Here is a 10,400-nt window from a genome sequence, read left to right as displayed (position 1 = left end):
AACGTCTATTTTTGCAGCCAATCTTCCACACCTAAGCCAAAAAGTGTGCGGAGCATCCGGGCACCCCTCCGTGCATTGCCGGGCCAACGATAACGTTGCAAAGTATAACAGTGTATTGGCAGTATTCTGAAGTCATACGGAATGTGACATGTCACACATCACCCACGCAGAGATCACTGTGCACCAGGCGCCCAGCGAAGTGCTTCTCCACAAGATTACACGCATGTATGCGGATCACTGGGTTAGCAATGGCCATGGGGAGGTAGTCAGTACATGCGGCTGCTTTACGATATGGCAGCAATAACGTGCATGTTCTCGCCACTTGGCTGCTGGGTCCTCGCGCTACATTGAACTTTCAAACTTAGGTGTTTGGGTGTTCGTGGAATGGAGGAGATAAGCGAGCATTTCGAAATATCTGGAGAGTTACGAATGTTATCAGCAAGATAATATGTGAGTACCACCAGCTATGTCGCACAAAATCAATCTTGGACAACCCGCAGCCATTGGTAGTTAGATCAACGTTTGATTGCGAATTACACAAACACTAACGCAAATGAGATAACCAAACCCTAGCACAAAATCCGGGAGGGGATAGTCTATCAAAATTGGAGGTGATGCATTCAAAACAGTACCACCGAACGTACAGCTCACCAGCTTGGATCGCCTTAAGCATGATCTTATCGATGCACTCCAGAGAACCAACGCACGGATGCATGGATGTAGATGCATGCTTGCTCCTTTTTACCTATGAACCGTCTCATGTGTACCTTCATTATGGCCTGACCAGCCCTAATGACTCCACGACGGGACCGTGGCCGCAATAATCCGAGTCTGAGTCTGAGCCTGGATAAGCATCAGCTTTGAGGCACCAAGTAAACGGAGCGTCATCAAATAACAGTTGGACTCATCAATGCACGCTACTTTCTCCCAGCTTCTATTTGAGCCATTAAAGGTTTCACGAGTAAAATACACTTTTCCTTGATCTAATCCGAATACGTGGTTCATTTCTGGCTTTTTTGATTGTGCAAAGCGTGCCCTCCAAATACCTGTGTACTATCAGCGCTGACTCTCGAAAGCCGTGGGCATGTCGGTGAGAGTAACAAGACGGTTTTCCTCCACCAGGTGGAATCTTGACGATGTTCGACTTACTGAAACTCCGCCAACCGCGGCTTTTCTGGCTGGCTGCCCTCGCGGATCCAGGAATGTGTGCTTCAAACGAGAACGCCTGTCGGCTTTTGCATCTCCTTCCAATTGTCATCCCCGCCGGCTTACACTCGAATCTCTCCTTGACCTCCACTGGTGCTCGTTTGTACTTCCCACGCTTGGATCCCAGCTTGACACTCCGCCATTTGGCAGTCACCTTATCTTAAATGTCTTCGGATGATGTGCGTTGCTTGCATAAGGCCGTGGTAACACTGCAGCTATAAGGCTCATCGCAGTTGGTTGTCCGATTCCTCGCTTCTTTAAGGGAGTGTTCCACGTCTGTACAGGACCTTGGGGTGAAATGGCTACTTTGAAGCTCATTCGGTGCAGTTCACAGCCCTGCCCTACTTGAGGCCTAGACCCTTCTAGTTTCTGAGCTACATGTCTGCAAAAGTGCACAAACTTTTTCGGGGAGACTATTTCAAGGTGACCCAAGCGTCCTTGACGCCATAAATTCAAATCCTGCCACTCCACTCACCATACGGTGATCAAGACCAGGAAAAATTAGAATTGTTGAGTCGTTCATATCTGGCCTCAGTGCGCACAGTTTCCAGATACAACGGCCGTCAAATGGCTCTCAATCAAGTTTGTCCAAGGCACGATGACGTAATCAAACACTGAAGTATTGAGGACCTTATTTGCTAAGCAGGGAAATCGTGACGTTTAGAACAGCCTTTTACACTTAAACGTATGCCAGTAGTTATAAGTAAGCTTATGTCATCCTATCTGATACTTGCATCAAAATCTTCAAGTGTGGAACATCTTCAAGCACGGAACATTCCCTTTCAGCATATTTCATGTGGATAGTTTCTGTGTGTACGTGAAGAAGGCAATAGTTTTGCATCGTATGCTTCTTGCAATATCATACGTGGAGTGATAAGTACATTTGCGAGGAGCATTATGCACGTAGATGGCAGTAGTAATAACCTTACTCCTCAGAGAAAAAAAACAGTGGAATAGATAGATAAATGATATAGAAACGCGTTGATATTTCGGCAACATGTCTTTACCAAAACAAATAGCAGCGAAACCAATAGCAGAAGTAAATTCAAAAGATACTCGTAAGCTAAATTCTCATCAGCTATAGCACGTAAGTAAAATTCAAAGTAAATTTTAAGTCCACTCCTGCTATTCGTTTCGATAAAAACATATTGACGAAATGTCAACGCATCCCATCCCATCCATGTCTCCATTTTCTTGGTTATTCTCCGAGGAATGCGGCTATCGCTGCTGTCTGACCTTTTTTTTGAAATATATGTGCATGATATTGGCACATCAAATTGAAACAATAAAAACAATTCATATCCATTTTCTTATTGATCTTAATTTCTAACCGAAGCCATGACATTGCTACATCAGCTTAGCATAATGCTCATTGAACATCAGTGACATTAATCTGAAGTTTAACAACCTGAGCTTAAAGTTCGCTTGTTGTAAATTAAGCTTCCATTAATTTTTGAAAGGACTTCAAAAATTTCAACTTCAACTTAAAGGTATTAAATAGGAAGCAGCATGGTGCAGCATATTTGACCCGCATCTGTCAGATAGAAGGGCATCTTAGACGCACCTTGTTCTGATGGCAAGGCACGCTCGATCCATCTCCGTTCGATGGAATCAATCTTCGATCCTGCTTTGTCCGATGAGAAGACATCACAGTCCACCTTGTTTTGATCGGACGATAGCCTCAATCTACTTTCCTCTGATGAGAGGAGCATCTTTGATCCACCTCCACGCAACAAGATGACGCCTTAGGTCACCTCCGTCCGATGGAGGATTTTCTATAGGTCCATTTGCATCAAGTCAGGGACTGGCTTGGTCTTGGTCAAACTCCATCAGTTGGCAAACTTCGTTTAACTCTCACAAGTTTAAATGTGCCCTGTCAGTACCATTTTACAAGTCATTCTGGAACGACAAGGTGCCAAAGCTTATGTGCTGTGACGCCAGAGCACTTCACAGTCAGATTATTTTCAGAATAACCTACCAGCGTCTTCTAAGCAGAAATACCCGATGATAGGAATTGTCTGCATAGCACTACGTGTCGGCTAAAGCCGTATGGAGACCGGAACTCATTCAACTAGTTATGGGTCTTAGCCAAGAAAGTCATTTACGCATAACAACGGCACGTTTGTGACATGCTACATTTGGTATCTTTGTTTAAGAAAGGCGACGCGTCCTTTATTAAGAAGTTTCAACGGACACGACCCACAGTTTTAATAATGGCCCACAAACTTAACAATGACAATTTGAGGTGACATGCTCTCGTGAGCCTGTATGACCATTTTGCTAACGGGTTACAGGTTCAGCGGTTAGCGAACAACGGCCTTCGGCGCCCGTCAGTTCTCAAACAGGGCGTTGGTCTGGGGCTCAGCCTCGCGACTCTACACCGAACAGGCCGCGGCGTTCTGGCCGCACTGAGCGGCGCCGACTGCAAGGGTGACCATGGGAGCGTCCTGCCATCCCCCGCCGCGGGACTCTACACCGAACAGGCCGCGGTGCTCTGTCTGCACTGAGCGGCGCCGACTGCAAGGGTGACCATGGGAGCGTCCTGCCATCCCCTGCTGCGGGCGCGGGCTCACGCACAAAGGAAGGGTACTACGCACATCCGCCACGTAATTACAGTAATGGCGGGTGCCCGTCGGCGGAGTTGTGGTGTGGGTACGGGGAGGGGGCCGAGTTGTTTTGCTCGGGGCTCGACGGCCGGGCGAGGCTCGACTGGCGCAGCAGCACCGCTCCACCCTCGCCGCCGAATAAGCGCGCTGACATTGACGAGTCGGGCGGCGCACAATAAACAGGGTTCCGCGACTGCGGCTGATGTCAGCGCGTGCGAAGCTGATATGGGACTCAAGTCGGGGCCATTGAGCTGGGAACAGATGCACGCATTGTTCCAAGTGCAATACAGTTGCAGTATCGCGTGCATGTGGTTTTATAAGGGAAATCGGTGATGTCGGTTGCGGAATGGTCAATATCGTCACAGTGTGTGTGTCCATAGACTAGAATCACCAGGTCTTCATCAGCCTGCCGATAAATAGCCGATCAGTTAGGTTGCTGGAAGGCTAAACGCTTTGTGCACACACACCTAGTTGGAGAGCCTGTGCATTTATAAGTTGGATAAACGTATGTGGCTTAATGTTTGTGATAGTGTGCATATAAAGCGCACACTTTTGCCACGCATACCTTTTGAGCAGAGGTATATCTGGATTTGTTGACCGACAGAAGCACGTGGAAAAATCGCAGCGAGAATTGTTTGTTTTTCCAGAAGCGAAACATTTCTTTTTTGGTATCATTTACTGTTACACAGATGTACGAGCATCCTGAATGTACAGTTTCGCAATTTTGCGCTGCATCTTGACGTGATGGTGTCAGTGGTTCAGGTATGACATGCCCTTAAGCAGGCAATATATATGCGGGTTTTGCGTGCTCATTTCTTTTGGCGCATCCTGGAATGTCGGGAAACGTAAGCGGCTTATCACTGATGACAACATTCCTCAGATGCAATTTTTAGGAAAGTTTGCAACATTTGATTACGGTTGTGAACGTAGATTCAACACTTGCACTTTCTATATTGTACGGCACGAATTTCAAATCATTCGATCGCTGATTTGCTCCAGAAGCCTTCCTGCAGGTATGCATCATGCATCATGCAGGTATGCCTCGTGCACAGTTTCTTCTTATCCATCATAGTCCGCCCGCGAATATTCTTCTCACTTCCTTCGTCATTGTTTTTTTTTTCAGTCGTCCGATCCTTTCGTTTTGGGTTTGTATGCTGTTTGCTTTGAACATTCGCCAAAATAACACTCTGCTGGATCCAGTGTCGGAGAATGCAGTGACTACGGCACGGTACGAAAGCCCTCAACCACCAATAAGAGCGGCGCCTAACGACGGTCTTTGCCAGGCTCGATTTCCGCTGGCTGTTTTGGGTGGTGCACTGTCATGTGTGTTATGCCATTGGGGCTTTGCGATGCACTCAGTTGCTGAGGCTGTGTGGCGTCGCCTGCCTCTCACCCTGGCAGGAAGAGCGGGCACCGCGGGGAATCTAGCCCCGCACCTCTGGTTTCCCAGACGCGTATTGGTTAACGCAGATGCATTAACCACTGCACTACCGGCACCCCGGGTGGTGAACTGTATTTTTGAGGCTGCTAAGTGGTTGTTTTTTTAATTTGTTAGTATTTTTCCTTTCAAGGGGAGCTCAGGGTTTGTTCAGCACTTTGATACTATAGCGATCATTGTGTACCTCACCTCGGCCGTAGTTTAGAACTGCGATGATACGAAGGTCCTTCATGGCCTCACTTCCAATGATCGTTATGACGGCACACCAGTAACCACCATTATATATGGCTGCATCACCTAGCAAAATTTACAGATAGATAGAATAATATATGAACCGTAAAGACTTGATCTCGCGCCAGATACGTATTATAGGATTCAAAAGGACCTTTGCAAGTATGCCATTACTCGACCGCCAGGGAGTTCCCGGCAGCACATTGTGGGACACTAGAGGTACAGGGTTCTATTCCCCGAGGTGGCCGCCCTTCTTACCAGGGTGAGAGGCAGGTGACACCACACAGCCCCAACTGCTGAGTGCGTTGTTAAGCCTCCATTAAACACACTGTACTCGCATGTCAGAAATGAACCACTGGGCTGAAGGTCGCGGAAAACTCACAGCATATGTGTTACCAGTGTCTTTCAGTACTGAGAAATTTTGTCCAAAACAAAAATAGGGAACAAAAATAAAGCTTTATCTGAAAAAGCAGAGATCGTTGTTCTAGAGAGACCCGGTGCGCCCGTCAAACCACGTCATCGTGTGCATGTGTGCCGTAGTGCGGGAGTGCTCTAGACCGCACAACACCATAAGGAATGTTTTGCATTTGAAGATATTGAAGCAAGCATCAGATATGATGAAACAAGCTCACCATGTGAGCTCGTCTCTCACCGTGGCAGGAAGGGCGGCCACTCTAAGGGATAGAACCCCGTACCTCTGGTTGCTCAGACCGCGCTGCCGGGAACCCCTGACGGTCGAGTAGTGGCTCTCTCGCGATGGGCTCTCTTGGGTCTCAGACTGCGCTGCCGGGAACCTCTGACGGTCGGGTAGTGGCCTACCCGCGATGGGCTCTCTTGGGTCTCATTGTACCCATCTGGCGCGAAATCAAATCTCAGTTACTTATTATAAGTATGCCAATGGTTAAAGGTCTTATAACTATTGCTATACTTAAAGTAGAAGAGACTGCTGTAGGCATCACAATTTCTCCGTTTAGCAAATCTGCTCCTCTGTACGTGATTGTGTGATGACGTCATCGTGCCTTGTACAACATCGATTGTGAGCCAATTGACAGCCATTATATCTGGAAATCGTGTACATGAACGCCAGAAATGAAGTCTTTACAATTATATTTTTTGGCCTTGATTACCACATGATCTATGAGACGGCAGAATTTGAATGGCATTATTATGATTTTATTAATGCCAAGGTGACCTTAAAATGTACTCTCCGAAAAAGCCCCCTTATTTTCGCGGGCGTGTGGCTCAGAACTAGATGGGTTAGGTCTCAAGAAGGGCAGAGCTGTGAACTGCAAGGAATTATTTTTGTGATGTCCTTTTCAGTTCAAAACCCAATAGCAATATGGAGCACTCTTATTAATGGCGTGTGTGTCTGATGTCGTCATACTCCGTTTAGAATGGACGGTCGATGTCTCCACGTGTGCTTGAGCAACGTTCCGATTCTGTTCACTGTCGGTTATCACACATTGCATGTACATTAATGTACACACTTCACAATTTCCGTGCGCTTACACGCAATGGAAGAGCGCCCCACCTCCGAAATTTGGACAGCTGTTCCTGGGCGTATGTGGTGCTTGCCATTCCTGCTTGAAACGGGCATTTGGTTTCTCCACGTCCGCTAAGCAAAACAGTAGAGCTGCTAACTGACATTGACTGACACACTCACGTGTCCATTAAACCTGCGCAAACATCCTGCCAAGACAAGCCATGGAACGATATATGGTCAGCTCTCAAAACAGGAATGAATCAATGAATGCCTGCAGAAAAACGAGCGAAATTGCGATGAAATGCGACCAACTCAAGCATAGTAGGCCATGTGGACGCCCTGCGATGTCCCAGCGGGTCGCCGGGACCCACTTTGCCCCCGGAGCCCAGTCGGTCACCACCCACGCGCGGGGAGAGCATACGAGAGTGTGTGTGAGAGGGCCGGGGAAGCAAGTACCGTACGCACTTGGCCGACTCTCGGCATACGGCCTCATTACGGTCCTGGTGTGACGTCACGCCGCTGACCTGCCCCACTCGACCGGTCGCGCGCATCCCACTGCGCATGCGCAGAGGTCGTGTTTGCTTCACGCAGCTGCGTGAGCCGCACGCACCCCGGAAAACCGCCGCGCCTTACAATAGGGGCGGGGTAGGGAGGGGGAGGGGAGACTGCGGACCAATCGGCGTTCCCGAGCGGCCCCTCGCCCGTCCGGCGGCCCATGGAAATAGCGCTTGGCGCCAGCTTCGGATTACGGCCGGCCCTGCGATCGTGCGGCCAGTGTGCGTGCGTGGGGAGTGCGGCGCGAGAGCGTGCCGCATCACACTGTGCTGCAGCCATGGAGTTCATGGTGTGCGGCAAGCAGGTGATCATTGTACGCGGAGAGGAGGACGTGGCCAGGGCTGTCCGCATTCGCCGCTGGAGAGGGGTGAGTGTTGGCGGTCCCCGCCTCGTCGATGCCAGTCGTGGGTGCGCCGGTGGAGGTGCGAGTGTTGCCGGCCCCTGGGTCAGTCGTGGGTGCGCCGGTGGAGGTGCGAGTATCGCCGGCCCCTGGGTCAGTCGTGGGTACGCCGGTGGAGGCGCGAGTGTCGCCGGCCCCTGGGTCACGATTGTCGGATCATTACTGGGAAGAGCTGATTGTTTCCGGGTCGCTGCCTGTGTCGGTCGCGGGTCCAGCCTCGGGCTGGCGGGAGGGCCTCTGCTCCTCCGATGTTTACCGCTGGTGCGTGTGCCGAAGCCGTGTCCCCCGTCGTCGGTCTGATCTAGGGGAGGTGCGCGCTGCCGGGTTACGTTCATTGGGACCGTGATACCGCCGATGCTCGTCGATCCATGTGCCTACCGCCGCCTGGTGGCCGTTCGTCCGCCTCGGGAGAGGGGTCAGCGCCGTGTGCGACGGCCGCCGATCCCCACAGGGGGAACCGGTGTCGTCGACCCCCGGCCGTGCGTCACCGGATGTGGGGGTTGAGCCGTGTATTTATAGTGCCGCTATCGACTACCTCATGGTGAACCCGTGCCGCCTCCGTCACAATTCGTCACGTCCCAGCATAAGTCCCTCCGTCGGCTTACCCGCCAGCCTCCGATAACGGAACGGGCTTGTTAAATTCAGCAAGAACCCCGTTGCCTGCGTAAACTGTTCGATAAGAATCACCGCTGGGTTTGTCGGGAAAGGCTGCGAACACGTGTCGATGGCTATCTAGCATATCCGTCCTCGCGGAACAGTAGCTGAAGGAGGAAAGAGGACGAAACGCGAGCAGGCCGCCAATGAGAATGCGGAGTACAGATGAAAGTCCACCGGAAAGATTTGCATTCAGGAGACATTCAATGCACAATGCCGCAACATTCCACATTTGAAGCGAATATGAAGCGATTGACATGCAAAAAGTGCGTGGTAGGATAGCAGAATAGGGGCGTGTTCGGCCGACAGATAATTTGGGAAAATTACCCGGAATGTTAGAGAATCTTCCGGAATGGTGTTTGGCACTGCCAACACGGAAAATTGTCTCAGATGATCCTCCGTATCGAAGGAGAATGCAGGAAAATTTTCGGGGCACGGTCAAGGCGGAGAATTTTCAGCATGCATAGTTGTGATCATTGGCTGTGGATGGCGCATTGGAGACGAGTCGGGGGATAATTTCCGGACCTGCCGAACATGAATGAAGAGCTTTCGTGAATGACCATCGGAAGTAAAATAATTATTTCTTGGAATAATTTCCTTTGGCCGAACGCGCCCTTAACTTGTAACGGCGAGATATAATGAGCATCTCGGTTGGAAGAGTGTTGTACTTGTGATTGGCCAGAATGCCCGCGACGCGTTGTCGATGGGGTGCGGCGGACGGCGTCCATGGCCCGGCCCCCGCTTGTGAATTGCCCGTTGGAGTAAGATAGGGAGTGCTACCCTGCATAGGACTGACCCGACGATGGACGCTCTTACCTCTCTTTCTCACACACACACGCGGAAACATGGCTTAGGGTGCCTGTGAATGGCACCGGAGAATCGTAAATTTTGGCATGGGTGAGATGTACGGAATCAAAACGATCGGTTTAAGCTGTTTACTCACGTACTGCCATGATTAAACAGCTGCCCCTGCAATTGTGGGCAATTGCTGCTGCTGCTTTTGTGGACACAAGGTGTCATCTACCGCCCACATGATCTTCATGGGCCGGGGCATCTTTACCATAGCATGCCCCAGCATTCATCTCCCCTAGTTAGCACGTCTCACCATCACAACGCGGCGCAAAGATGGTTCAACCTCCCAGTAATCTCGCTTGTTTTGGTTCCAGCACGCTATCTTTACACTTTGGCCTGTATTACCGTGAGCCTCGTGGCCCGCCGGTCACATGTGCTGCGTTCCATTGACACACTTCGCTCTCCGATACCGTGACGAAATCAGAGGCGCTCCCAGAGGCGGAGACGGGCCGCTCAACGGGCGAGGATCGGGCAAAGGCAAGAAGGCGAAGAGCCCGTACACATTCGAGCCGTCTTATTCCAAAACGGGCATGGGATGGGAGATCTCTCTGCGGATGGCACTTCCGCTCTGACGAGACTTGCCAGGGCCGCATTTCGCGTCAAACGTCCTATATGGGGTCAGCACGCGCATTCGACGCACTTCTCAACAGATGTGTCTCGTGTTTTGACAGGCGCGATTGCGCCTATCGGGCGTTATGTGTAGGCACTGTGATCAGAATCCGGGTGCAGCATGTCCAGCCTTCCCCCTGTAATATCACCATGCACTGATCAGCAGTGGGCGCTTGACGCCTGGCCCATGACTCGTCATGGACGGTGTGCCCCTCGATAGATGTGTGCGCTGTAGAGTGCTGGCCAGCCAGCTGCGCAGGACAGCTGCTCATCGGTTCAATGCCCCTCCCCCCTCACTACAGACGGGCCGCAGCTGGAGCGATCGCTTCGAGGCAATCTGATTTCTGCAGTCATATAGGGGGGAGG

General features: G+C 50.6%; 1 protein-coding gene across 1 annotated transcript in view; it reads left to right on the top strand.

Annotated features, from left to right (window-relative positions):
• Positions 1-7,686: 7,686 nt before the first annotated feature.
• Positions 7,687-10,400, top strand: part of LOC119112944 (uncharacterized) — a gene marked incomplete in the record, with an annotated part of 6,041 nt that continues 3,327 nt past the window's right edge. Inside the window, 1 exon segment of the mRNA XM_037237250.1 lies at positions 7,687-7,886. Within this exon segment, the coding sequence (XP_037093145.1) occupies positions 7,797-7,886 (90 nt within the window).

Source organism: Pollicipes pollicipes, unplaced genomic scaffold (genome assembly GCF_011947565.3).
Source record: "Pollicipes pollicipes isolate AB1234 unplaced genomic scaffold, Ppol_2.1 Scaffold_7261;HRSCAF=8764_pilon_pilon_pilon, whole genome shotgun sequence".
Classification (NCBI taxonomy): domain Eukaryota; kingdom Metazoa; phylum Arthropoda; class Thecostraca; order Pollicipedomorpha; family Pollicipedidae; genus Pollicipes; species Pollicipes pollicipes.
The sequence above is the reverse complement of the archived record's forward strand: the minus strand, read 5'-3'. Positions and strand labels throughout refer to the sequence as shown.